Source organism: Triplophysa rosa, linkage group LG16 (assembly GCF_024868665.1).
Source record: "Triplophysa rosa linkage group LG16, Trosa_1v2, whole genome shotgun sequence".
NCBI lineage: Eukaryota > Metazoa > Chordata > Actinopteri > Cypriniformes > Nemacheilidae > Triplophysa > Triplophysa rosa.
Genome location: NC_079905.1, coordinates 5,470,789 through 5,498,347, shown reverse-complemented (window position 1 = coordinate 5,498,347; position 27,559 = coordinate 5,470,789). Strand labels below are relative to the sequence as shown.

At 35.4% G+C, this 27,559-nt stretch overlaps 1 non-coding gene and 9 gene segments (V, D, J or C); 3 read left to right on the top strand and 7 right to left on the bottom strand.

Moving 5' to 3' along the window:
- Window positions 1-93: 93 nt before the first annotated feature.
- LOC130566844 (immunoglobulin kappa variable 1-6-like) lies at window positions 94-710 on the bottom strand. The segment is given in 2 exon segments: window positions 94-481; window positions 627-710. Coding segments are annotated over 2 exon segments (345 nt in total).
- A 454-nt stretch (window positions 711-1,164) lies between these two features.
- Window positions 1,165-1,945, bottom strand: LOC130566839 (immunoglobulin kappa variable 4-1-like). The segment is given in 2 exon segments: window positions 1,165-1,665; window positions 1,773-1,945. Coding segments are annotated over 2 exon segments (405 nt in total).
- Window positions 1,946-2,977: 1,032 nt separating this feature from the next.
- On the top strand, window positions 2,978-4,905 carry LOC130566915 (Ig kappa-b4 chain C region-like). The segment is given in 4 exon segments: window positions 2,978-3,026; window positions 3,147-3,205; window positions 3,623-3,686; window positions 4,428-4,905. Coding segments are annotated over 4 exon segments (495 nt in total).
- Window positions 4,906-4,912: 7 nt separating this feature from the next.
- Window positions 4,913-6,007, bottom strand: LOC130566843 (immunoglobulin kappa variable 1-6-like). The segment is given in 2 exon segments: window positions 4,913-5,790; window positions 5,951-6,007. Coding segments are annotated over 2 exon segments (345 nt in total).
- Window positions 6,008-10,617: 4,610 nt separating this feature from the next.
- On the bottom strand, window positions 10,618-12,208 carry LOC130566838 (Ig kappa chain V region 3381-like). The segment is given in 2 exon segments: window positions 10,618-11,902; window positions 12,121-12,208. Coding segments are annotated over 2 exon segments (429 nt in total).
- Window positions 12,209-14,414: 2,206 nt separating this feature from the next.
- On the top strand, window positions 14,415-15,729 carry LOC130566914 (Ig kappa-b4 chain C region-like). The segment is given in 2 exon segments: window positions 14,415-14,514; window positions 15,234-15,729. Coding segments are annotated over 2 exon segments (423 nt in total).
- A 457-nt stretch (window positions 15,730-16,186) lies between these two features.
- On the bottom strand, window positions 16,187-16,818 carry LOC130566841 (immunoglobulin kappa variable 1-6-like). The segment is given in 2 exon segments: window positions 16,187-16,584; window positions 16,735-16,818. Coding segments are annotated over 2 exon segments (345 nt in total).
- Window positions 16,819-17,493: 675 nt separating this feature from the next.
- LOC130566913 (Ig kappa-b4 chain C region-like) lies at window positions 17,494-22,878 on the top strand. The segment is given in 3 exon segments: window positions 17,494-17,575; window positions 21,337-21,447; window positions 22,375-22,878. Coding segments are annotated over 3 exon segments (516 nt in total).
- Window positions 22,879-24,808: 1,930 nt separating this feature from the next.
- On the bottom strand, window positions 24,809-26,608 carry LOC130567431 (Ig kappa chain V region 3381-like). The segment is given in 2 exon segments: window positions 24,809-26,093; window positions 26,312-26,608. Coding segments are annotated over 2 exon segments (429 nt in total).
- Window positions 26,609-27,223: 615 nt separating this feature from the next.
- Window positions 27,224-27,295, bottom strand: trnap-ugg (transfer RNA proline (anticodon UGG)). The gene has a single exon. It is a non-coding gene; the product is annotated as a tRNA-Pro (tRNA).
- Window positions 27,296-27,559: the final 264 nt, after the last annotated feature.

The following is a 27,559-nucleotide window of genomic DNA, read 5'->3' as shown; positions in this document are numbered from 1 at the left end:
TTTTCTTAAAATGAGTACAATAATTATTGCTAACATCTACAATATGTTGTTACAATAATTTTATAACAAAATATCAAGTGGATATCCACAAGACAAACAGGTGATCTGTCTCAACAGACTGATATGGTGGTGAGCTTCTCTCTTTGCTTTCTGACTAAGGGAGGTTTTTGTATGACAGAATTTCACTGTGTGCGCCTTCCACTATAAGCCCCCATACAGTAATAATCTCCTGCATCTTCAGGTTTGGCTTCACGTATGGTCAGTGTGAAAAAGAGTCCAGATTGACTTCCACTGAACCGATCTGAGATTCCAGATGCACGTCGATTTGCATCATAGATCAGGAGTTTAGGAGCTTCTCCAGGTTTCTGCAGATACCAGCTCATGTCATCAACAACTCCACTGGTCCCAGTACAGCTAATAGAGACAGATTCTGATTCTTTAACTGACAGAAATTCAGGAGACTGAACCTCCTGATAGGACCCTAAGAGAACATTCAAACATTAATAGTATTATAAGTTTGCATCCTCTTTCTAATGAAAAAACAAAAAATGAGTTCCAATTCTTAAAAAACAAATGCCAATTCCATTACAGAAATTACTTTAAATACATAATAAGTAAATAATAACCTTGAGCAAGCAGACCCAGTGTTCCCATTATCAGAATAAGAGACATTGTGTTCTGTTGGTTCTGGCACAGCTGAATACACACAGATCACTAGTGAAGTTTTTAGAGTAGTTAATATGCAAATCTTCACAAACTTCATAACATATTCATTTACATACTGAAATTGTATATCAAAATGAGTATTGGCATATTTGGTAAAAATTCAAACAATTTATAAATTAATATGCAGATGTACCATAACATTCACAATAGAAAATAAATGTTTTGAGACATGGTTCTCTCTCCCAAATGTGTGCTAAACAATTTCATATTAACAGCAACAAATGATGTTAATCCATAAATGTTGGTTACAGTAAATAGGCACTCAAATCTGCTTCATTAAATCAGATTATCTACAAGAGAAGGGGGCTGAAAGGGGATGAATGTTTATAAAGTTTGAGAAGCACTGAGAGTTCACAGTTATGATGGCAAAAAAGATGTAATGTAATGTTTATAGAGCAGAACATTAAGATGATAAATGATAGATTTACTGAGGCCAGATTAAGTGTTTTATGTTTGTATATCTCATACACACTTGTGTTCACTCTATTTTTGTTCTGCTTCCAGCACCTGGTCTCTCGGTTCATCAGATTCTCAGTAATCTGTACAAGGGAGGTTGTTGTATTACACTTTTTCACTGTGTGAACACAGCTTTGTTATTGATCTCATGGTAACTTAAACAGTAATAAACTCCTGCATCTTCAAGCTGGACATTATCAATGGTGAGAGTGAAATCAAGACCGTTTCCTCCAGAGTGAAAACTGCCTCCACCACTCATTCTGGATGGAGTATCTGAGGGCTTCATTGTTGTGAAATATATCAGGAGTTTAGGGGGACCCTCTGCTCTCTGAAGATACCAGGAGATGTAGTAATCTCCTTTAGAGACTTTGCCATCTGGCTTCCTATAAACTACAGTGTTGACCTTACAGTCAATAGAGACGCTCTGACCAAGCTGAGCAGATTTAACTTCAGGCTGATTCACAACAACCTGTCCCAAAACACCTGTTTGAAATGAGAAACTCCTTAATTAGAATATTGTGAAGCATTTTAAAATTCATTATTATATCTTAAAATATACAACAAAAATGAGTGTAAGTAAAAATAGTTACCTTGGATGAAGCAAAGTGCCCATATGAAGAGAATCATATTTGCTTCAGGTTGTTTTAGTGAGCAGGTGTTGTGTTAAAACTGTTCACAGGTCTATAAACACTTTCAGAGCACTGAAGCATGAGCTGTCTATGCAAAGCATCATTTGAGTGGAAAAAACCTTAACTAGCAGAAGTTTCAATTCAGAACAAAAGTTTCGAAACTTGTGATAAAACCACTAGGGGGCAGTAAACTTTATTCCTGTTTTTCCTGTCTTCACGGCTCTCTGTCAGGAGAATTTATACAGTAATGAATTCTTTAAAAATGAAAAAAAAATACTTTGTGGGAATTCATGCCTGTGGTGGACTTTGAGGAGGAACCAAATGCTAGAAATTATAATTATGACTCAATACCCTACACATTTGTGTCTTTTGATGAATATTACATTAACTAGAAATTAGGAAATACATTATTTAAATTATCCTCTGTGTGTACAGTATGTCTACAGTATAGTGGCTGTTTATTTTCCCTCTACACTTTCAGAAAGATCTTCCAGCCAGCAGCATTAAAGTTTAAAGGATGTTTTTGAATGACGCTTTTACACTGTGTGGACACCCAGCCCTTACTGCCTCTGTTGTGTTGACTCTGACAGTAATAATCTCCTGAATCTTCAGGTTTAACTTCACTGATGGTCAGAGCAAAATCTATGTGGTTTCCACTCTCACTGCCACTGAATCTAGAGGAAACTCCTGAAGCTCTCTTTGACGTGTAATACATCAGAAGTTTAGGAACCTCTCCAGGAATCTGATGGTACCAGGACATGCAATATTTTTTGCTTGCTTCTGAATCAATGCATTTCATTGCTGGTGTGTGTTTACATTCAATAGTGACAGTTTGACCAGGCTCCACTCTCTGATTTTCAGACTGAGTCACAACCTGACCCACTGAAGCTGTGAAGAACGTATCAAATAACATCAAGTCCAGTTCCTGATATGTTCTCTACATAAATAAGATCAACATTTTGTCAGCATTAATAAACAATTATTATAATGCACAATTCAATCCATCAAATAAAATGAAATTCTTTACCTTGAATGCAGAACAGTATCCAAATGATGATATACAGGTGCATCATATTTGGGTTGAAGTTTGTTGTCATAAAAATAGCTTTTAGTTTTAAAGTGTCTGTAAACGCAGAGGTCTATAAACACTCTTAGAGCAGTGAAGCATGAACGAACAGCCAATGCAAAGCGTCTGTTTGAAAGCATATTCCCTCAGTAAAACAATCAATGAATAAATGCTTGAGACAAAAATAATGGCAATAATTGTATTACAAATGATGTTAAATTTAGCAAAAGAAAAGTAGATAGTGCAGTTACTGAATAATCTGATTGAAGAGATTCATAAAATATGCAGATTTGAAATCACCGGTTATTGTATTGCAAGAGAATTAAAGGTCAGTACATGTAATAACAAATTTTATTTTGTTTTATTTAAATGTATTATTTTATTATGAGCTAATGTGTTTATTCAGATGTCTGTTATTTGAGTTGTATTGGTATGTCTTACAATAAATTGTAAAATAATTCTAAACACAAATAGTATTAATGAATACAACATGTTTTTAAATATAGAATGTTAAAAAATGTTCAAATGATAGAGAAATATTACCTAAAATACAACGCTCGTATATCTAACCGTAAATTTTAGATAAATCTGATAACACTGAATGTAATGTTAATTCTTCCTACTTGTATTTTTAAACATCTGTTTAAAAATACTACTATCTCACATATTAATTGTGAGAGCAACAAAAACCAAATGGTGCAGTCGGTGTACATGCAGTATTAACATGCAGGAGGTTTTTGTACAGCCGCTGAATGGGTTTGTATCACTGTGGTGGACTTTTGGTGGAGGGACAAGACTCTCAGTTGGAAGTAAGTAAATATCACTTTATTTTTAACATAAGACATTAAAAGAAGATAACAAAAAAAGACACTAATGATAAAATAAATTATATTACGTATATTATAAAAAATACGGTTTATGAAGAACACATACTTTGTCCTGGTTTGATCAAAGTTTATCTCACACATTTATTTTCTGAACTAATTTGGTTTATAGTTGGTTTAAAAGTGATCTAATATGCTTGTTAATTTTGTAACAAATTTCACACAAGACAGAAATGTAACTGTAAAAATTACAGTTGAGGTAGAACAGACGCCAACTTTAAGAATTTATAGTTATAAATACGAATTTAAAAACACAAATAGTAAATATGTGTTTAAAAAAATCGTATTTATATTTCGATTGTATGCCTTTTGATGCAAGTATAACTTTATAAATTCAGAATTTTTAATAGTTCATAATTTGTACTTTACTTTTTTGTAGTTTTTAATCTTTTGTAATCTAAAATCTGAATGTACTTTTATAAATGTAAAAATAATATGTATAAACATAAATACTGAAAAATAATTAAATGCTTTAATTTCAATATTTTAAATATTTCATAAACTAAATATGTCAAAACGTGTTTAATAATAAAAAATCTGTTTTAATGGGCCGCTGCACTCAGATCTGCTTGATTGACTAAGAATCTGTTAAAGGGAAGTGAAAACACAGAATGTGTGAAAGAAACTTCACAGTTTCCATCTCTCTCTGTCCCTCTTTCTCTATAGCTAACGCTCAGCCGACTCTAACGGTCCTGTCGCCCTCCAGAGATGAGTTGAATCAGGGTAAAGCTTCAGTCATGTGTGTGGCCAGTAAGGGATTCCCCTCTGACTGGAAGTTGAGCTGGAAGGTGGATGGTAACAGCAGGAGCTCTGGTGTGAATCTGAGTCCTGGTGTCCTGCAGAAGGATGGACTGTACAGCTGGAGCAGCAGTCTGAGTCTCACTCACAGTGAATGGAGCTCAGCGAAAACCATCAGCTGTGAGGCCACACAGAGCTCACAGAATCCAGTCTCCAAAATCCTCAACACACAGGAGTGTGATGTACAATGAGAGCACACACACAAACCGACACACCAAAATCTTGTTAAAAATTAAAATTCATTTGCAGAAGCCCTCTTGCTTTTTAACTGTTTGCAGTGCATATGACAGCAGGCTTGAATGATTTGCTGAGTCCTATTGTGGTTGCAAAAATAAAAGTATTTTGACTTCAAGTAGTGTTTATTTTTTACTGTATTTTCATAATCTGTCAGAAACTTTGAACAATGTTTTAAAGACCTGATACATTTTTATAATTATAACATTTTAGTTGCGAGAAGCACATTCCCCCTAAATTGTAGTAAGATGTTCAGATATATTATTTTACGCTGTTTTCTGTCTGGGTTAAACATGACAGGTCTCCAAGACCTCACAAAAGATCTCAACCAACCAAAAGATTTTGCTGTATAATATACATAAGGAACCATCAAAACCTTGACAACACGTCCTTGTTTTTTTAGCTAATACAGTATATGCAGTAGCTATAATAATAATAAATCATAATTATTATATAATATATATGTCCTCCCCACTGCATTTAAAATAGTCAAAGAGGTGAAGAAATTGCTGTAAATTTTCTTAAAATGAGTACAATAATTATTGCTAACATCTACAATATGTTGTTACAATAATTTTATAACAAAATATCAAGTGGATATCCACAAGACAAACAGGTGATCTGTCTCAACAGACTGATATGGTGGTGAGCTTCTCTCTTTGCTTTCTGACTAAGGGAGGTTTTTGTATGACAGAATTTCACTGTGTGCACCTGTCACTATAAACCCCCATACAGTAATAATCTCCTGCATCTTCAGGTTTGGCTTCACGTATGGTCAGTGTGAAAAGGAGTCCAGATTGACTTCCACTGAACCGATCTGAGATTCCAGATGCACGTCGATTTGCTTTGTAGATCAGGAGTTTAGGAGCTTCTTCAGGTTTCTGCAGATACCAGCTCATGTCATCATCAACTCCACTGGTCCCAGTACAGCTAATAGAGGCAGATTCTGATTCTTTAACTGACAGAAATTCAGGAGACTGGACCTCCTGATGAGAAACTGAGAGAGAATTTGAACATAAATATAATCAGAGAAGTTTCCATCTTCTTTTTAATGAGTAACAAACAAATTAAGTTCCAAGGCTAAAAATGGCCATTTTCATTCTAATAATACAGAAATTACTTAAAACAAACAAACAAACAAACAAATATATAATAACCTTGAGCAAGCAGACCCAGTGTTCCCATTATCAGAATAAGAGACATTGTGTTCTGTTGGTTCTGGCACAGCTGAACACACACAGATCACTAGTGAAGTTTTTAGAGTAGTTAATATGCAAATCTTCCCAAACTACAAAACATATTCATTTACATAATAAAATTTTACCTACCACAATCAATGCTAAACAAAATGAGTATTAGCATATTTGGTAAAAATTCTAACAATTTATAATTTATTATGCAGATGTACCATAACATTCACAATAGAAAATAAATGTTTTGAGACATGGTTCTCTCTCCCAAATGTGTGCTAAACAATTTCCTATTAACAGCCCTTTAATTGTTCTGAGAATGATGTTAATGCATAAATGTTTGTTACAGTAAATAGGCACTCAAATCTGCTTCATTAAATCAGATTATCTACAAGAGAATGGAAGGGGGCTGAAAGGGGATGAATGTTTATAAAGTTTGAGAAGGACTGAGAGTTCACAGTTATGATGCCGAAAAATAAGTAATGTTTATGGAGCAGAACATTAAGATNGAGCCGAGCCCTGATCTACGATACTAAAACGAGAAACCATCGTGATTCTACAAGGATCTGAACTTTACAGCTAAGCTGAAATACACACACATACACTACCCGGGTAGAAGAAGAAAAAGGCCTTTACATACATTAACATTAGATTTAGGTACATAGAACATTAGACACACACGAAGGACAATTTCTTTTATTTCTAAATTGTGTTTTCATTTACAACTTGGAAATGTGTTAGTATTGTTGTAATAAAAAGAAAATGGCGGCTGTTAATTGGTTTACTGTGCTTGGTAAATTTTTTTATTATTAAATCCTCCCAGAGTCGGACCTGGACTTCTATTTAAACTTGTGAGTGTACTATTCATGTAACTTGACCTGTAGCCTGGGTTACAGACGCTTTTAACTTACTAGAAAAAATGATGAGGGAGAAGAAGATCTCAATGAAGAAGTTTATTTTAGTGTTGCAGTTACAAAGCACATGATGCACTTTGGGTTCAGGGGACAGTGACACTTTAAACTTTTCCTTCAAACTAGCTTTCTCACACATCATGTAGATGAAGTGAATTTAATGTAAAACGAGGATAATAATAGAAGTTATCACTTTCTGTTCCCAGGTTATCACTGTCCTTAGGTGTTCCTAGCCAAATAGTTGGGTGATGTCTTATATTAATGATAGTCTTTTATTTGATCTATGTTGGTTCTTGAAGTCTCCCCCACCACTTCCATGCCAATTGTAATTTGCTTCAAGGTGTTAAACACACATGGCTGCTATACACATGGCTGCTAATTATCTATGATAATTAAACCTTTCTGTGGATGAGCTTGTTTACTATTTTGGAGTGGAATCTGTAGGCACTATGTAATTGCTTACATTACATTGCATTACACATTTCTCAGTGCAAATCCCTGGGACCCAACCAGGGCTGTACTGGGACAAAAATTCGGCCCTGGACTTCATTTGGACCGGCCCACTACGCATACGCGCACACACACACACACACTGTGTATATGTCTGAATAATGAATAAGAAAATGCTCATTATTTTTTATCAGTCTAAATAACTAAAGGTTTTAATTTAAGTGCCGTTTATTATTCTGATGGGAAAAATGAATGCTTAGGTTACACAATTTTTGCTGTAACTATATATACAGTTTTCAATGTTTCTTCAAGAGGTGCACATACCAGGGCCTACGGAAGAAGCTTAGAAAACAATTCACTTTTCTCTGCAACTTTGTCAATTATCACATCAGAATCAAGAGAGAAGAGGATGTCCCTCTCTGTTGCAATCAACATAAAAGCTTCCAAATGCACCTGTGAGAGCTTGTGTCTGAGTCTGGTTTTAATGAATCAATTTGTTCCTTAGTTTCTTTACTTTCATCCACTGTGTATGTTCTTACTTCTTCTTCACTCTCTCCTATTCTTCCTTGTACCGTATTCTTTCCTCTATCATGTGTTTTATCTTCTCCTCTGTCTTCCTTCTCTTCTTGCTCCATGTCTACTCTCATCATTTCCTCTCTCTTCTTCACATTCCTCTCCTACCTCAAGCCCTGTCTCCTCTCCACTCTTTAAATAATGCATAAATAAAAAGTTTTTTTTTTTTAGAAAACTCGCATGCAGTTATATATGCGCCTAAAAGAAACAAATTGAGCTTTGTTTTAAATAACAGTTATATTTCACACACCTAGCGGCCCACCGGGAATCTCCTGGTAGTCCCGATGGCCAGTACATGCCTGGACCCAATGCAGCATTGTTCAATACTGAAGCCACATTTTCAAAACTCTTCACACAGTCTGCATTACCAACATGACTGTTGGCCCCACAGTTCATCTCACCTCCAAAACTCACTCCGACCAACAAAACACTTCATTTATGTCTCAAAATAAGATCATTCCTACATAACACTGACAACAATTCTCATTCAGAAAACATACATTTCATGCATAACATACTGACCTAAAAAACACTACCAACAAGGAGCATTACAGAAATGATGAACTTTATTAGTAAATGTTGAATTATTTGTTTCATAAATCAGTCTTTCAAATAGAATAACTCATTTTCACTAAAATGAATGTTCTACAGCATTTTTAATCAGTCTTGTTACATATGCGTACAGTAAGTTTTCTTTCTTTGTTTATACAGTAGTACTTCATCTTTGAAAGTTACAGTGCAAAGGTGAAAAGAGGAAAAAAGTTCCAGGGCTGCAATGATGATGAAAAAATAAAGAATAAAAATAAATTCAACACATCAACAAAAGTACAGTGAGGGATCTAGTCCTCCCTCTCTCTTGCATTTGGCCACAAGTTCTCATCAACATCACATCTGATGTCTTCTCTGGCCATGCATCGTGGAAAATACCGTCTGGAATGTCTACTTCAGTTACAGTATCATCAAAGTATGCTTGTCTCACCTGTCGTTCTGACGGAAGATTTGTACTATTGATGCAACTGTTGAACGCGGCAGATTTGGTTGCACCCTTAGACCAGCCTCTCTCAAAGAGAGACCATGATTTACTACATGATCAATAATCTCATCAGAGATTACGGCTTTTGGTCTTGGTCTTCCTCTCCTTTGTCTTCCATGCACTCTCCCTCTCTGAACCACTCTTCTTTGATCCATATTTCCTAACATCCCCTTTATAAATACAGTAAATCATGGTAATGAGACTGAAAGTAGGATTTCAGCTAAAATTGTCTATACTTTACTTAAAATAATGACTGCAGAAATGCATGCATTAGTCATCATTCTGTTTTAAAGTGTTTTTAACCATTTTGAAAGCAGTGTGTTAGCATTTGAAAAATGTGCTGTAAATTCATAGTGTTTTGCAGGTTGTGGACTATGAATGACGAAAGTGTTTGTGAATTTTGAAAAATGTGGTCCTGAATGCATTTTGTCTGAAAGCAATGAGAAATGAGTCACAGTTTGGTCTGCACAGACTTCTGTTTTGCTGAACTGTGTGAAGAGTTTTGAAAATGTGGCTTCAGTATTGAACAATGCTTGTTAGGGTTGAAAAACTAATCTTTTTAGAGATGTATGACTTTTTTAATTTATAAATAAGATTTATATTACCAAATTAGATGGTGTGGGAATGGTTGGGGCAGAGAGAGAGAGACACATGGATGGATTCAGGATTTATCTCAGTTGGTTTTCAGTTCTTTGCTGAAGGAGATAACGTATTTATGAAACACACTCTGTAGAGCAGTTTGTCAGTTTAGGGTGAATTCCATGTAAGGAGACCCGCGGTTCTATGTAGATAGAAATAGCTCATTCTAAATCTAAGATAATAAAAACATAATGCTTTATTATATAAGCTCTTTATACACCTCTGAAGACATAGTTATGTTTATTATATTGCATTTCTGCCAACAGAGCCTCCAAAAAATGACCCATTGGACCTTTAAAAAAATGTTCTGTGTTCTGTATGTTTGCAGTGTTCTGTTTCTTTCCCTTCTACACTTTTAGAAGGATCTTCTAAAGGAGTTTCTCCAAGATTCTGATGATAATACTAGGCCATGCAATACTGAGTGGAACCTGTTTCTTTAACACAGAATACTGCTGGTGTATGTTTACAGTGAATAGTGACAGTTTGACCAGACTGCACAGTCTGAGCTCGAGATTGAGTCAAAATCTGCCCCACGGCAACTGAAAGACAGAAGAGAAAACACAAAATCATATATTTCACAATGTCAGTGTTACACCAACACATTTAAGGTGTCACAAAGTCCCATAAAATTAAAAGTAGCCCAAAAACTTAGTTACCAAATACATGTCAATGTTTTTCTCTGTATTAGAATCATAAGTGTCATGTGTCATGTAAAAGCCATTTGTATGTGTATAATGTATAAGTTGTTACTTATCCCAGAGGCAGGTTGCAAGTACCCAAAAATAATGGATATTGAAGCCATGGATAATTTCAGATCCACAATTCTAGATCTCGAAAATCCTTCAATCCTTCAATCATAAACACAGTGGTCTATAAACACTGTCAGAGCACTGAAGCATGAAGTTGCAATAAAAGTGTTTTTACAATGTAAATGCTCTTCCTTGAAACAACAGACTTTTACAGGAAGATGTCTCGTGGTAATCTGCCAGAAACAAATAAAAAAAGTATTATTAAAATTATAATTCTGCATGTTTTGTGTTATTGCTTTCAAGGGTTTTTTGGGGGGGGGCATGTTTAAAATGTGTTATACAAAACCAGTGTTTTCCAATCTAAACCCTAAAATATTGCTGGAGATGCTTGTTTCTGGGGTGTTAACTGTTGCTGGTAATAAGAATTGACTGGATGACTGATTTGAATTCTATTTTTCATGTGCTTAAATGAGTGTTTCCTTTCAGTTGCCTGAGATAAAAATTAATACCTAGATAACTAGGATAATGCATCACAATGTAATTACATTTTTTAATCAAAATTACAAATAAAATATATTTGGAAAACAAAGTAACAGTAACAGTTCGCCAGAACTAAATAAATCTCCAGTAAGTTAAATGTCATGATTCTGCCGCATCATGTCATGTTTCTCGTGGTCTAGTGGCAGGATCATGACAGAACCTCATGTTTTATGTGGAGAGAGGCATTATTGCCCGTATGGCTTTCCATACATTCTCTCTGGTCTCGTTTATGTCCCCGCCCTCTCGTTACCTCGTTTATTATCTTGTTATGGTTTCATGCTCCTCACCTGTTCCCTGCTTGATTTGGTTCCCCATTTAATGCCCCTTTGTTCTCTGTCCTGTGCTGGTTCATTGTGTGTGTTATTTGTATGGTGAGTTCCTGTTCCGTGTCAGTCTAGTCTAGTCTAGTGATTTGTAGTTCATGTCTATGTTAATCTTAGTCTTGTTAGGTGTAGTTAGTCTTAGTCCAGTCCTGTCATGTTGTATATTCCCCTGTTTTATTATGTTACCCCCTCGTGGGTTGTTTGGTTTTGTCTTTATTATTATTAAATGTCTTGTGAACCCCTTACCCGCACCTGGGTCCTCTGTCCATGCCTCACCACCCCTTGTCGTGACAGTTAAAGCTGTACTAATCTTTACATGAGAGGTTTTTGTATGATGCTGTAACACTGTGTGAACCTCCATTGTCGTTTCTCCTTTTCTCCAATGAAATGTTCCCCCATACAGTAATAATCTCCTGAATCGTCAGGCTGAACTTCACTGATGGTCAGAGTAAAATCAATCTGGTTTCCACTCTCACTGCCACTGAATCTAGAGGAAACATCAGAAGCTCTCTTTGACGTGTAATACATCAGGAGTTTAGGAACCTCTCCGGGAATCTGATGGTACCAGGACATGCAGTATTTTTTGCTTGCTTCTGAATCCCAGCAATTAACTCTTGGTGTGTGTTTACATTCAATAGTAACAGTTTGACCAGGCCCCACTGTTTGATTTCCAGACTGAGCCACAACCTGACCCACTGAACCTATGAAGAAGAGATGAACAAAATATCAAGTCCAGTTCCAGATATGTTCTTTACATGAATAAGATTTACAAATTAGTCTTCCGCATTAATAAGACGTTGTAATATTGTTATAAAATAAATATCATTATGTACATTTCTGAAATGATCTGTCAAGATCTCTAAACAAACACAATTTCCTATTAATCTTTCTGAACAATCTTGTAATAAACTTTATTTACCTTGAATGTAACACAGTGACCAAAGGATGACAGAAATCATAGTTCTAACTTTGAGGTTTATCGTCAGTTTTCAGTTTTAAAGTGTCTCTAAACTCGAAGCTCTATAAACACTCTCAGAGCAGTGAAGCATGAACAGCTGATGCAAAGCATCTTTGGCATGAAAATAGTTTTCCTCTATTAAAACACAGGTCGCAAAGTAAATGCTTGAGATAAAAATACATATTCTATAAAAATAGCTGGACATAATGGCATATCTGACAGGATCATTTCAGATTATGCTGCAGTGCAGTTACTGAATAATCTGAATATCTGAGACACGTTTTGGGGTGGTGGATTTTACCTGTATCAAAATATGTCTTTGATTGTAGTTTATAAAAAACAATCTTTTATACATACTGTATAAGTAAAAGGATAGCTGGATCTTCACAACAATAAACAAAGGTGTACATTTTTCGTCAAAGCTGCATATGGGGATTTAATCTTATTCTGTCAATTATTTGTGTTTAACCGATATTTGTATCACGTTTACACGAACACTCTAGCATTATGTAAAATGTATTAATTAATGTATATTTTTGCACAGGTTAAGTGTGAGAATTAAGAACATTCCCCTTAATTTAAAATGCTGTAAGTGTCCATCTGTGTAAGAATGACGCCATGTTTTTCACCAGACACGTCACAAATATTAACGAGATAAAAGACGATTATCATAATGAAAAACAGTCAATTAAACTCACCGAGCGGAGTGTATCTAAACCAGGGCATCTTATGCAAAATATCGTAACGTTGCCCTTTTCACAGCTGTAGTTACAGTTCATTTAGCAAAACTGCACAGGTTTCGTTATAAACAGGTGCTGTGAAATGAGCATGTAGTTGTCCTTTTTGTATCCAGTAGGGGGCAGTAAAGCATTACGAGTATTACCGCTTTACATTCAGACAGTTGAAACTTTAAACTTACATCTTTTAAACTTTAAGTGCTTGAGAACAGCAAACGTAGCAGAAACAATAGTTTTATTATTTATATAATATATAATAAAATATTTAAAAACGGTTTATAAACTGTGTGTGTGCGTGTGATCGATGCATTCTGATTAGAAGGGGGGTTTTTGTACGAGGCATTTTCACAGTGTGAATACACCAGAATAAGCCCCCATACAGTAATACTCTCCGTCATCCTCAGGCTGAACTCCTTTTATGTTCAGTGTAAATGTATACCCAGAATTAGTTCCACTGAAACGACTTGGAACTCAAGATGCAAGATAACTCGATGTGTAGATCAAGAGTTTAGGAGCTTTTCCAGCTTTCAGATGATACCAGCTCAAGTAATATCCAATTCCAGAAGATGCAATGCAGTTAATAGAGGCTGATCCACCTGCTTTAACAGACAGAGACTTGGGAGACTGGTCCTCCTGATGGGACACTGAGAGAAGGTTAAAAACAAGACAAGTAAATACTTAAATACTAATAAGAGACTCTCATCCTTTATGAAACATCTGTAAATCCAAAACTTACAACGAAACACAGCTTTACCAAAGTCCAAAGCTATACAATAATAAATAGCACATATTCTCATAATAAAGAAAACAATATTTTAAACCTTGAGTAAGAAGACCCAGTGTTCCCAGAATGAGTAAAGCAGACATTTTTGTTTTCGTTTGACTCTGGAAAGACTGAATCAAACTGATCTTCAGTGGCATTTTGTATTATAGGACAGGAAATATGCAAAACTACCTTCATTCATCAGACTGTAGCCAGAAGCACATTTAGTTTATATTGTAACTTTACAAAATGATTCAACAGTAAAACATGCATTTTTGCTGGAATCTGCAGACTGCTGCTTTTAAAGTGTTTTTGTACAGTGAAAAATGAGAAGGAATCACTTTGACTTTCAGCGAAGGAACTGACTAGAAGTAAGTCCACATAAGAGATTAAATAAATACTGAATAAATTAGTTTACAAATATGAACCTGAACTTTAATTAGGCAACATTTTCAGAACCAAATATTGTTTTTTTAATAGGGTCTAAATGCAGTAGAATAGTTTAAAATATCATTTACGGGGAATTAATGTGCGGTATACAACTTGTCAACAATACTGTAATTCTTTTAGAATCAAATGTGTTTAGTTTTTATGGTCAAGCCTACATTTGGGAAATCATCTCAATTAAATTAAATTAAGTTAAATGAAAGTTACATTTTTCCTTTGTATCATGTTTTAATATTTACAATTTAACAGCCAAAGACAAACATGATAATGTTATTGTATTTATTGATCATATTTAGTGTTTAGTGTTAATGCTGTTGTTCAGTGTGCAGGAGGTTTTTGTACAGCCGCTGAATGGGTTTGTATCACTGTGGAGGACTTTTGGTGGAGGCACAAGACTCTCAGTTGGAAGTAAGTAAATTTCTTTATACTGTATCTTCAAAATAAGACATTAAAACAAGATACGATAGACACTAGTAGGGATAAAAGTATAAATATTACTTATATTCAGAGAAAAATGTTTATGAAGAACACATTCTTTGTTTGACCAAAGTATATTCTCTTTCATGCTCATTTATCTTCTGAATTTATTTGGTTTATAACTGGTTGTAATGTGATTTCATATGCTTGTTAATTTTGAAATTAATTTCACATGAGACAGAAATGTTACTGGAAAGATATATAATTGAGGGAAAGCAGACAACAACTTTTAAATATGGGGGGAATCTAAATTTATCAGTGTCCCTTTAAAAAGAAAATTATACATTCATTTAAGAAATCGTATGCAATGTGCTTGGTGCAATTATAAACTATTTGAGCTATTTTAATAGTTAGTACTCTAAAAAGGATGTATTAGTTATTAGCACACTGTATGCTTTTTAACACATTTTGTGTTTGTTTTGTATTAAATGAATGAAACGGACAAGACAAGTTTTTAAATTTCAATATTTTAAAATATTTTATATACTGAACCTGTCTCAATGTGTGTTTAATAATAAAAATTCTGTATTAATGGGCTGCTGCACTCAGATCTGCTTGATGAACTAAGAATCTGTTAAAGGGAAGTGAAAACACAGAATGTGTGAAAGAAACTTCACAGTTTCCATCTCTCTCTGTCCCTCTTTCTCTAGCTAACGCTCAGCCGACTCTAACGGTCCTGTCGCCCTCCAGAGATGAGTTGAATCAGGGTAAAGCTTCAGTCATGTGTGTGGCCAGTAAGGGATTCCCCTCTGACTGGAAGTTGAGCTGGAAGGTGGATGGTAACAGCAGGAGCTCTGGTGTGAATCTGAGTCCTGGTGTCCTGCAGAAGGATGGACTGTACAGCTGGAGCAGCAGTCTGAGTCTCACTCACAGTGAATGGAGCTCAGCGAAAACCATCAGCTGTGAGGCCACACAGAGCTCTCAGAATCCAGTCTCCAAAATCCTCAACACACAGGAGTGTGATGTACAATGAGAGCACACACACAAACCGACACACCAAAATCTTATTAAAAATTAACATTAATTTGCAGAAACCCTCTTGCTTTTTAAATGTTTGTAGTGATAACAGCAGGCTTGAACTATTTGCTGAGTCCTATTGTGGTTGCAAAAATAAAAGTATTTTGACTTCAAGTGTTTGTTTCTTACTGTATTTTCATAATCCGTTAGGAACTTTAAACAATGATTTAAAGACCTGCTACATTTTATAATTATAAAATATTTGCGAGTAGCACATTCCCCCTAAATTGTATTTACTGTAAGATGTTCAGATATATTCGTTTAAGCTGTTTTGTGTCTGGGTTAAACATGACAGGTCTCCAAGACCTCACAAAAGATCTCAACCAACCAAAAGATTTTGCTGTAATATAAATAAGAAACCATCAAAACCTTAACAACACGTCCTTGTTTTTATAGCTAATACAGTATTCAGTAGCTATAATAATAATAAATCCTAATTATTATATAATATGTCCTCTCCACTGCATTTAATATAGTCAAAGAGGTGAAGAAATTACTGTAAGTTTTCTTAAAATGAGTACAATAATTATTGCTAACATCTACAATATGTTGTTACAATAATTTTATAACAAAATATCAAGTGGATATCCACAAGACAAACAGGTGATCTGTCTCAACAGACTGATATGGTGGTGAGCTTCTCTCTTTGCTCTCTGACTAAGGGAGGTTTTTGTATGATAGAATTTCACTGTGTGCACCTGTCTCTATAAGCCCCCATACAGTAATAATCTCCTGCATCTTCAGGTTTGGCTTCACGTATGGTCAGTGTGAAAAGGAGTCCAGATTGACTTCCACTGAACCGATCTGAGATTCCAGATTCACGTCGATTTGCTTTGTAGATCAGGAGTTTAGGAGCTTCTCCAGGTTTCTGAAGATACCAGCTCATGTCATCATCAACTCCACTGGTCCCAGTACAGCTAATAGAGACAGATTCTGATTCTTTAACTGACAGAAATTCAGGAGACTGGACTTCCTGATAGGACCCTATAAGAGAACATTCAAACATTAATAGTATTATAAGTTTGCATCCGCTTTCTAATGAAAAAGCAAAAAAAAAGGAGTTCCAAGGCTTAAAAAACAAATGCCAATTCCATTACAGAAATAACTTTAAATACATAATAAATAAATAATAACCTTGAGCAAGCAGACCCAGTGTTCCCATTATCAGAATAAGAGACATTGTGTTCTGTTGGTTCTGGCACAGCTGAATACACACAGATCACTAGTGAAGTTTTTAGAGTAGTTAATATGCAAATCTTCACAAACTACAAAACATATTCATTTACATACTGAAATGGTACATATCACAATTAATGCTAAACAAAATGAGTATTAGCATATTTGGTAAAAATTCAAACAATTTATAACTTAATATGCAGATGTACCATAACATTCACAATAGAAAATAAATGTTTTGAGACATGGTTCTCTCTCTCAAATGTGTGCTAAACAATTTCCTATTAACAGCAACAAATGATGTTAATCCATAAATGTTGGTTACAGTAAATAGGCACTCAAATCTGCTTCATTAAATCAGATTATCTACAAGAGAAGGGAAGGGGGCTGAAAGGGGATAAATGTTTATAAAGTTTGAGAAGGACTGAGAGGTCACAGTTATGATGCTGGAAAATATAATGTTTATGGAGCAGAACATTAAGATGATAAATGATAGATTTACTGAGGCCAGCTTAAGTGATTTATGTTTGTATATCTCATACACACTTGTGTTCACTCTATTTTTGTTCTGCTTCCAGCACCTGGTCTCTCGGGTCATCAGATTCTCAGTAATCTGTACAAGGGAGGTTTTCGTATTACACTTTTTCACTGTGTGAACACAGCTTTGTTATTGATATTATGCCGACTTAAACAGTAATAAACTCCTGCATCTTCAAGATGGACATTATCAATGGTGAGAGTGAAATCAAGACCATTTCCTCCAGAGTGAAAACTGCCTCCACCGCTCATTCTGGATGGAGTATCTGAGGGCTTCATTGTTGTGAAATATATCAGGAGTTTAGGGGGACCCTCTGCTCTCTGTAGATACCAGAAGATGTAGTAATCTTGAGATACTGTGCCCTCTGGATATCTATAAACTACAGTGTTGACCATACAGTCAATAGAGACGCTCTGACCAAACTGAGCAGATTTTACTTCAGGCTGATTCACAACAACCTGTCCCAAAACACCTGAAAAGAGAAACTCCTTAATTAGAATATTGTGAAGCATTTTAAAATTCATCATTTTACCTTAAAATATACAACAAAAATGAGTGAAAGTAAAAATAGTTACCTTGGATGACGCAAAGTGCCCATATGAAGAGAATCATATTTGCTTCTGGTTGTGTTTTAGTGAGCAGGTGTTGTGTTAAAACTGTTCACAGGTCTATAAACACTTTCAGAGCACTGAAGCATGAGCTGTCTATGCAAAGCATCATTTGAGTGGAAAAAACCTTAACTAGCAGAAGTTTCAAATCAGAACAAAAGTTTCAAAACTTGTGATAAAACCACTAGGGGGCAGTAAACTTTATTCCTGTTTTTCCTGTCTTCACGGCTCTCTGTCAGGAGAATTTATACAGTAATGAATTCTTTAAAAATAAAAATAAACTTTGTGGGAATTAATGCCTGTGGTGGACTTTGAGGAGGAACCAAATGCTATAGAAATTATAATTATGACTCAATACCCTACACATTTGTGTCTTTTGATGAATATTACAAACCAGATTCCAAAAAATTTGGGACACTGTACAAATTGTGAATAAAAACAGAATGCAATGATGTGGAAGTTTCAAATTTCAATATTTTATTCAGAATACAACATAGATGACATATCAAATGTTTAAACTGAGAGAATGTATCATTTTAAGGGAAAAATAAGTTGATTTTAAATTTCATGGCATCAACACATCTCAAAAAAGTTGGGACAAGGCCATGTTTACCACTGTGTGGCATCCCCTCTTCTTTTTATAACAGTCTGCAAACGTCTGGGGACTGAGGAGACAAGTTGCTCAAGTTTAGGAATAGGAATGTTGTCCCATTCTTGTCTAATACAGGCTTCTAGTTGCTCGACTGTCTTAGGTCTTCTTTGTCGCATCTTCCTCTTTATGATGCGCCAAATGTTTTCTATGGGTGAAAGATCTGGACTGCAGGCTGGCCATTTCAGTACCCGGATCCTTCTTCTACGCAGCCATGATGTTGTAATTGATGCAGTATGTGGTCTGGCATTGTCATGTTGGAAAATGCAAGGTCTTCCCTGAAAGAGACGACGTCTGGATGGGAGCATATGTTGTTCTAGAACTTGGATATACCTTTCAGCATTGATGGTGCCTTTCCAGATGTGTAAGCTGCCCATGCCACACGCACTCATGCAACCCCATACCATCAGAGATGCAGGCTTCTGAACTGAGCGCTGATAACAACTTGGGTTGTCCTTGTCCTCTTTAGTCCGGATGACATGGCGTCCCAGTTTTCCAAAAAGAACTTCAAATTTTGATTCGTCTGACCACAGAACAGTTTTCCACTTTGCCACAGTCCATTTTAAATGAGCCTTGGCCCAGAGAAAACGCCTGCGCTTCTGGATCATGTTTAGATATGGCTTCTTTTTTGACCTATAGAGTTTTAGCCGGCAACGGCGAATGGCACGGTGGATTGTGTTCACCGACAATGTTTTCTGGAAGTATTCCTGAGCCCATGTTGTGATTTCCATTACAGTAGCATTCCTGTATGTGATGCAGTGCCGTCTAAGGGCCCGAAGATCACGGGCATCCAGTATGGTTTTCCGGCCTTGACCCTTACGCACAGAGATTGTTCCAGATTCTCTGAATCTTTGGATGATATTATGCACTGTAGATGATGATAACTTCAAACTCTTTGCAATTTTTCTCTGAGAAACTCCTTTCTGATATTGCTCCACTATTTTTCGCCGCAGCATTGGGGGAATTGGTGATCCTCTGCCCATCTTGACTTCTGAGAGACACTGCCACTCTGAGAGGCTCTTTTTATACCCAATCATGTTGCCAATTGACCTAATAAGTTGCAAATTGGTCCTCCAGCTGTTCCTTATATGTACATTTAACTTTTCCGGCCTCTTATTGCTACCTGTCCCAACTTTTTTGGAATGTGTAGCTCTCATGAAATCCAAAATGAGCCAATATTTGGCATGACATTTCAAAATGTCTCACTTTCAACATTTGATATGTTATCTATATTCTATTGTGAATAAAATATAAGTTTATGAGATTCGTAAATTATTGCATTCCTTTTTAATTCACAATTTGTACAGTGTCCCAACTTTTTTGGAATCGGGTTTGTACATATATTAACTAGATATTAGGAAATACATTATTTAAATTATCCTCTGTGTGTACAGTATGTCTACAGTATAGTGGCTGTTTATTTTCCCTCTACACTTTCAGAAAGATCTTCCAGCCAGCAGCATTAAAGTTTAATGGATGTTTTTGAATGACGCTTTTACACTGTGTGAACACCCAGTCATTACTGCCTCTGTTGTGTTGACTCTGACAGTAATAATCTCCTGAATCTTCAGGCTGAACTTCACTGATGGTCAGAGTAAAATCTATGTGGTTTCCACTCTCACTGCCACTGAATCTAGAGGAAACTCCTGATGCTCTATCAGATGTGAGATAGATCAGGAGTTTAGGAACCTCTCCAGGAATCTGATGGTACCAGAACTTTGCAATATTTTGCATTAATAGAGTCCAGGCAATTAACTCTTGGTATGTGTTTACATTCAATAGTAACAGTTTGACCAGGCTCCACTCTCTGATTTCCAGACTGAGTCACAACCTGACCCAGAGAACCTGCGAAGAGAAAATCAAATAACATCAAGTCCAGTTCCAGATATGTTCTCTACATAAATAATATTACAATTTTTGTTAGCATTTATAAAACCTATTATAACGCACAATTCAATCCATCACATAAAATAAAATTCTTTACCTTGAATGCAGAAGAGTGTCCAAATGATGATATACATTGTAGTTGTAGGTTGAGGTTAGTTGTCAAAAAATGTATTTTAGTTTTAAAGTGTCTGTAAACTCAGAGGTCTAAACACTCTTAGAGCAGTGATGCATGAACAGCCAATGCAAAGCGTCTGTTGTTTGAAAGCGTAGACCTCAGTAAAACAGATCAATGAATAAATGCTTGAGGCAAAAACTATGAGAAATTATAGTAGTATTACAAATGATGTTAAATTTAGCAAAATAAAAATAGATGTTCTGCAGCAATGTTTGGACATAATGTAGAATATCTGACAGGATCATTTGAGATTATGCAGCAGTGCAGTTACTGAATAATATATTTGAAGAGATTCATGAAACATGCAGGTTAAATTTCACCAGAAACTGTATTGCAACAAGATCATTTAATAACAAACTTTTTATTTTGTTTTATTTAAACGTATTATTTTATTATGAGCTAATGTGCTGTTATTCGAGACAGATTTCGCCTCACAATAAATTGTAAAACTTTATACACATATAGTATTAATGAATACTAACATGTTTTTAAATATATATATATCCCTAAAGGTTAAAGTAATAGAATAATAGAGAAATAATACCTAAAATACAACACTCATATTTTACTAGAAATTTAGGAAAAAAAATCTGTTAACATTGAATGTAATGTTAATTCTTTTGACTTGTATTTTGAAACATCTGTTTACTAGTAGTATGCATATCAAATATTAGCTGAGAGTGACAAAAAGCAAATGGTGTAGTCATAGTATACAAGCAGTGTATTAATGTGCAGGAGGTTTTTGTACAGCCGCTGAATGGGTTTATATCACTGTGGTCCACTTTTGGTGGAGGCACAAGACTCTCAGTTGGAAGTAAGTAAATTTCTCTTTATTTTTAACATAAGACATTTAAACAACGTAATAAAAAAGACACTAATGATAAATGAAAACTCATTACTTATATTTAAAGTAAAATATGTGGTTTTTAAAGAACGTATTTGTACTGGTTTGACCAAAGTTTATCTCACCTTCTCGCTCTTTTTTTACTTAGCCTATTTAGTTTAGTTGGTTTGATTCAATATGCTTATTCATTTTGTAATAAATTTCTCACACAATATATAATCAAGGTCGAACAGATAACTTAAAAATTGAAATAGTTATTAACAATTTATTGTTATAAGGGGGAATTTAAAAGCACCAATAATAAATAAATGTTTAATACAATCTTATTCATATTTAAATTTTATGACTTTTGGTGCAAGGATAAACTTTATAAATTCAGCTATTTTACATGTACGCATTTAGCGACTTACATTGCATTATACTGTATAGAGTATGTGCAAATCCCTGGGATTGAACCCATGACATTGACACTGTTAGCAACATGCTCTTACCATTGAGCTACAGGAAATTGTATACTCAGTTGTTGTTAGTATTGTAATTGTTAATTGTTAGTATTAACAGTATTGTTAGTAATTGTTGGTACTTTAATTGTGAGTAGTTTGTACTTCATTCTTCTGTAGTTCTAAATGACTGTTTTAAAATCTGAATGTCTCTTATAAATGCAAAAAAATATGTATAAACAGATATACTGAATTTTTTAAAAATGCTTTAATTTTTATATTTAAAATATTTTATATACCGAACACGTTTTAACATGTGTTTTAAAAATAAAAATTCTGTTTTAATGGGCTGCTGCACTCAGATCTGCTTGATGCACTAAGAATCTGTTAAAGGGAAGTGAAAACACAGAATGTGTGAAAGAAACTTCACAGTCTCTCTCTGTCCCTCTTTCTCTAGCTAACGCTCAGCCGACTCTAACGGTCCTGTCGCCCTCCAGAGATGAGTTGAATCAGGGTAAAGCTTCAGTCATGTGTGTGGCCAGTAAGGGATTCCCCTCTGACTGGAAGTTGAGCTGGAAGGTGGATGGTAACAGCAGGAGCTCTGGTGTGAATCTGAGTCCTGGTGTCCTGCAGAAGGATGGACTGTACAGCTGGAGCAGCAGTCTGAGTCTCACTCACAGTGAATGGAGCTCAGCGAAAACCATCAGCTGTGAGGCCACACAGAGCTCTCAGAATCCAGTCTCCAAAATCCTCAACACACAGGAGTGTGATGTACAATGAGAGCACACACACATGCACATGCATGCACAAACACACAGACATTTTAGTAAAAGTAACAAAATTATATACCATTTTGCTTCTCTGATTCATAAAAAAGACTAAATCTATGTATCTTAATGCTTCTAGTGCTTTACACACTGTAAACCACTTGTATGTACTTTGTGGCAAATAAATGCTTTGTGAATCATTTAGTGTGTCTTTTTTATCTTTTGAATATTCTGGAATTGTATTACTGTACTGTGTTAGACTTACACATTTACATTTATGCATTGCATTTGGTTGACGCTTTTATCCAAAGCAACTACTAGAAAAAATAATGAGGGCGAAGAAGATCTCAATGAAGAAGTTTATTGTAGCGTTGCAGTTACAAAGCACATGATGCACTTTGGGTTCAGCGGAGTCAGAATGAACTCAAAACAGTATTAACAGTGACACTTTATACTTTTCCTTCAAACCAGCTTTCTCGCACATCATGTAAATGAAGTGAAGAGAATGTGTGGATAACATTAGAAGTTATCACTTTCTGTTCCCAGGTTATCACTGTCCTTAGGTGTTCCTAACCAAATAGTTGGGTTGTGTCCTTTAATGACGGTCTTTTGCCATGTTGGTTCTTGAAGTCTCCCCACTTTCGTGCCAGTTGTAATTTGCTTCAAGGTGTTAAGTCCATATGGCTGCTATACTAATGAGATTACCTCTATGATAATTAAACATTTCTGTGGATGAGCTTGTTCACTAGTGGAATCTGTTTATAGGCACTATGTCATTTCTTACATTACATTGCATTATACTATACATATGTTTCTCAGTGCAAATCCCTGGGATCCAACCCATAACTTTGGCATTCCTAGCGCCATGCTCTATCCACTGAGCTACAGGAAAGCCTTTGTAAAGAACATAAAAGTAAGAAAATGTTTGCATCATTGTAATTAAAAACAAACATTAAAAATAAATACAATTATCCATATATTAAACTTAATATATAAATGTTATTTCTTAATCTTTTTAGAGATAGTATGACTTTTTTAATTTAAATGAAGGATTTATATTACCAAATTAGATGGTGTGGGAATGGTTGGGGCAGAGAGAGAGAGACACATGGATGGATTCAGGATTTATCTCAGTTGGTTTTCAGTTCTTTGCTGAAGGAGATAACGTATTTATGAAACACACTCTGTAGAGCAGTTTGTCAGTTTAGGGTGAATTCCATGTAAGGAGACCCGCGGTTCTATGTAGATAGAAATAGCTCATTCTAAATCTAAGATAATAAAAACATAATGCTTAATTATATAAGCTCTTTATACACCTCTGAAGACATAGTTATGTTTATTATATTGCATTTCTGCCAACAGAGCCTCCAAAAAATGACCCATTGGACCTTTAAAAAAATGTTCTGTGTTCTGTATGTTTGCAGTGTTCTGTTTCTTTCCCTTCTACACTTTTAGAAGGATCTTCTAAAGGAGTTTCTCCAAGATTCTGATGATAATACTAGGCCATGCAATACTGAGTGGAACCTGTTTCTTTAACACAGAATACTGCTGGTGTATGTTTACAGTGAATAGTGACAGTTTGACCAGACTGCACAGTCTGAGCTCGAGATTGAGTCAAAATCTGCCCCACGGCAACTGAAAGACAGAAGAGAAAACACAAAATCATATATTTCACAATGTCAGTGTTACACCAACACATTTAAGGTGTCACAAAGTCCCATAAAATTAAAAGTAGCCCAAAAACTTAGTTACCAAATACATGTCAATGTTTTTCTCTGTATTAGAATCATAAGTGTCATGTGTCATGTAAAAGCCATTTGTATGTGTATAATGTATAAGTTGTTACTTATCCCAGAGGCAGGTTGCAAGTACCCAAAAATAATGGATATTGAAGCCATGGATAATTTCAGATCCACAATTCTAGATCTCGAAAATCCTTCAATCCTTCAATCATAAACACAGTGGTCTATAAACACTGTCAGAGCACTGAAGCATGAAGTTGCAATAAAAGTGTTTTTACAATGTAAATGCTCTTCCTTGAAACAACAGACTTTTACAGGAAGATGTCTCGTGGTAATCTGCCAGAAACAAATAAAAAAAGTATTATTAAAATTATAATTCTGCATGTTTTGTGTTATTGCTTTCAAGGGTTTTTTGGGGGGGGGCATGTTTAAAATGTGTTATACAAAACCAGTGTTTTCCAATCTAAACCCTAAAATATTGCTGGAGATGCTTGTTTCTGGGGTGTTAACTGTTGCTGGTAATAAGAATTGACTGGATGACTGATTTGAATTCTATTTTTCATGTGCTTAAATGAGTGTTTCCTTTCAGTTGCCTGAGATAAAAATTAATACCTAGATAACTAGGATAATGCATCACAATGTAATTACATTTTTTAATCAAAATTACAAATAAAATATATTTGGAAAACAAAGTAACAGTAACAGTTCGCCAGAACTAAATAAATCTCCAGTAAGTTAAATGTCATGATTCTGCCGCATCATGTCATGTTTCTCGTGGTCTAGTGGCAGGATCATGACAGAACCTCATGTTTTATGTGGAGAGAGGCATTATTGCCCGTATGGCTTTCCATACAATCTCTCTGGTCTCGTATATGTCCCCGCCCTCTCGTTACCTCGTTTATTATCTTGTTATGGTTTCATGCTCCTCACCTGTTCCCTGCTTGATTTGGTTCCCCATTTAATGCCCCTTTGTTCTCTGTCCTGTGCTGGTTCATTGTGTGTGTTATTTGTATGGTGAGTTCCTGTTCCGTGTCAGTCTAGTCTAGTCTAGTGATTTGTAGTTCATGTCTATGTTAATCTTAGTCTTGTTAGGTGTAGTTAGTCTTAGTCCAGTCCTGTCATGTTGTATATTCCCCTGTTTTATTATGTTACCCCCTCGTGGGTTGTTTGGTTTTGTCTTTATTATTATTAAATGTCTTGTGAACCCCTTACCCGCACCTGGGTCCTCTGTCCATGCCTCACCACCCCTTGTCGTGACAGTTAAAGCTGTACTAATCTTTACAAGAGAGGTTTTTGTATGATGCTGTAACACTGTGTGAACCTCCATTGTCGTTTCTCCTTTTCTCCAATGAAATGTTCCCCCATACAGTAATAATCTCCTGAATCGTCAGGCTGAACTTCACTGATGGTCAGAGTAAAATCAATCTGGTTTCCACTCTCACTGCCACTGAATCTAGAGGAAACATCAGAAGCTCTCTTTGACGTGTAATACATCAGGAGTTTAGGAACCTCTCCGGGAATCTGATGGTACCAGGACATGCAGTATTTTTTGCTTGCTTCTGAATCCCAGCAATTAACTCTTGGTGTGTGTTTACATTCAATAGTAACAGTTTGACCAGGCCCCACTGTTTGATTTCCAGACTGAGCCACAACCTGACCCACTGAACCTATGAAGAAGAGATGAACAAAATATCAAGTCCAGTTCCAGATATGTTCTTTACATGAATAAGATTTACAAATTAGTCTTCCGCATTAATAAGACGTTGTAATATTGTTATAAAATAAATATCATTATGTACATTTCTGAAATGATCTGTCAAGATCTCTAAACAAACACAATTTCCTATTAAACTTTCTGAACAATCTTGTAATAAACTTTATTTACCTTGAATGTAACACAGTGACCAAAGGATGACAGAAATCATAGTTCTAACTTTGAGGTTTATCGTCAGTTATCAGTTTTAAAGTGTCTCTAAACTCGAAGCTCTATAAACACTCTCAGAGCAGTGAAGCATGAACAGCTGATGCAAAGCATCTTTGGCATGAAAATAGTTTTCCTCAGTAAAACAGGTCGCAAAGTAAATGCTTGAGATAAAAAATACATATTCTATAAAAATAGCTGGACATAATGGCATATCTGACAGGATCATTTCAGATTATGCTGCAGTGCAGTTACTGAATAATCTGAATATTCTGAGACACGTTTTGGGGTGGTGGATTTTACCTGTATCAAAATATGTCTTATGATTGTAGTTTATAAAAACAATCTTTTATACATATATACAATATCTACACTTGCAGCATATATTTCAACATGCCCTAATTCTTTATATGACCAAGAGCAGTGTATGCCTGTTTTGTGATTATTTCTGCGCTATATTTAATTATTACATTCACATTTATTAATTTAACAGTAATTATATTATAATATAATCTGTATTTTGACAAGCAAGAATAAAAATCTGAACATTATCTCCTTAAAAAATCCTTGCGATATGCAATAGGAGGCTATATCCAAATATATACAGCCAATGTGTGTTTAAAGATTTTATGTGTTTTATTGGGCTGCTGCACTCAGATCTGCTTGATTAACTACGAATTTATTAAAGAGAAGTGAAAACACAAATTGTGTGAAAGTACCATATGACTTCTCAGTTTCATATCTCTCTCTGTGTCTCTAGCAACGCCATCAGCTGTGAAGCCAGAGCTCCTCAACACACAGCAGTGTGCTGTCGAATGAATATGTCTCATATACCAGCTAAGAAACTGCTAAACCTTTCAAGGTAGAATAAAAACTGGGCTCGTCCGGGATTTGAACCCGGGACCTCTCGCACCCAAAGCGAGAATCATACCCCTAGACCAACGAGCCAACACGCAGAAATATTTTTTATTAATGCAACATTAATGTATGGTTGTGAACCATAATGTGAAAAAGATGTAAAAATATAGTGCAGCGTGCAGTATTCTATCAAATTACAGTGAGCGCACATCACGACAGCATAACAGCATTAAAACGTAATGATTTAGGCTACTTGTATTTACTACCAACTATATTTGACATGCTCGTAAATAGCTAAATATTGTTATTAGTTCAGAAATTACGTTTTATTAGACGTCAACGAGGCACACGTAA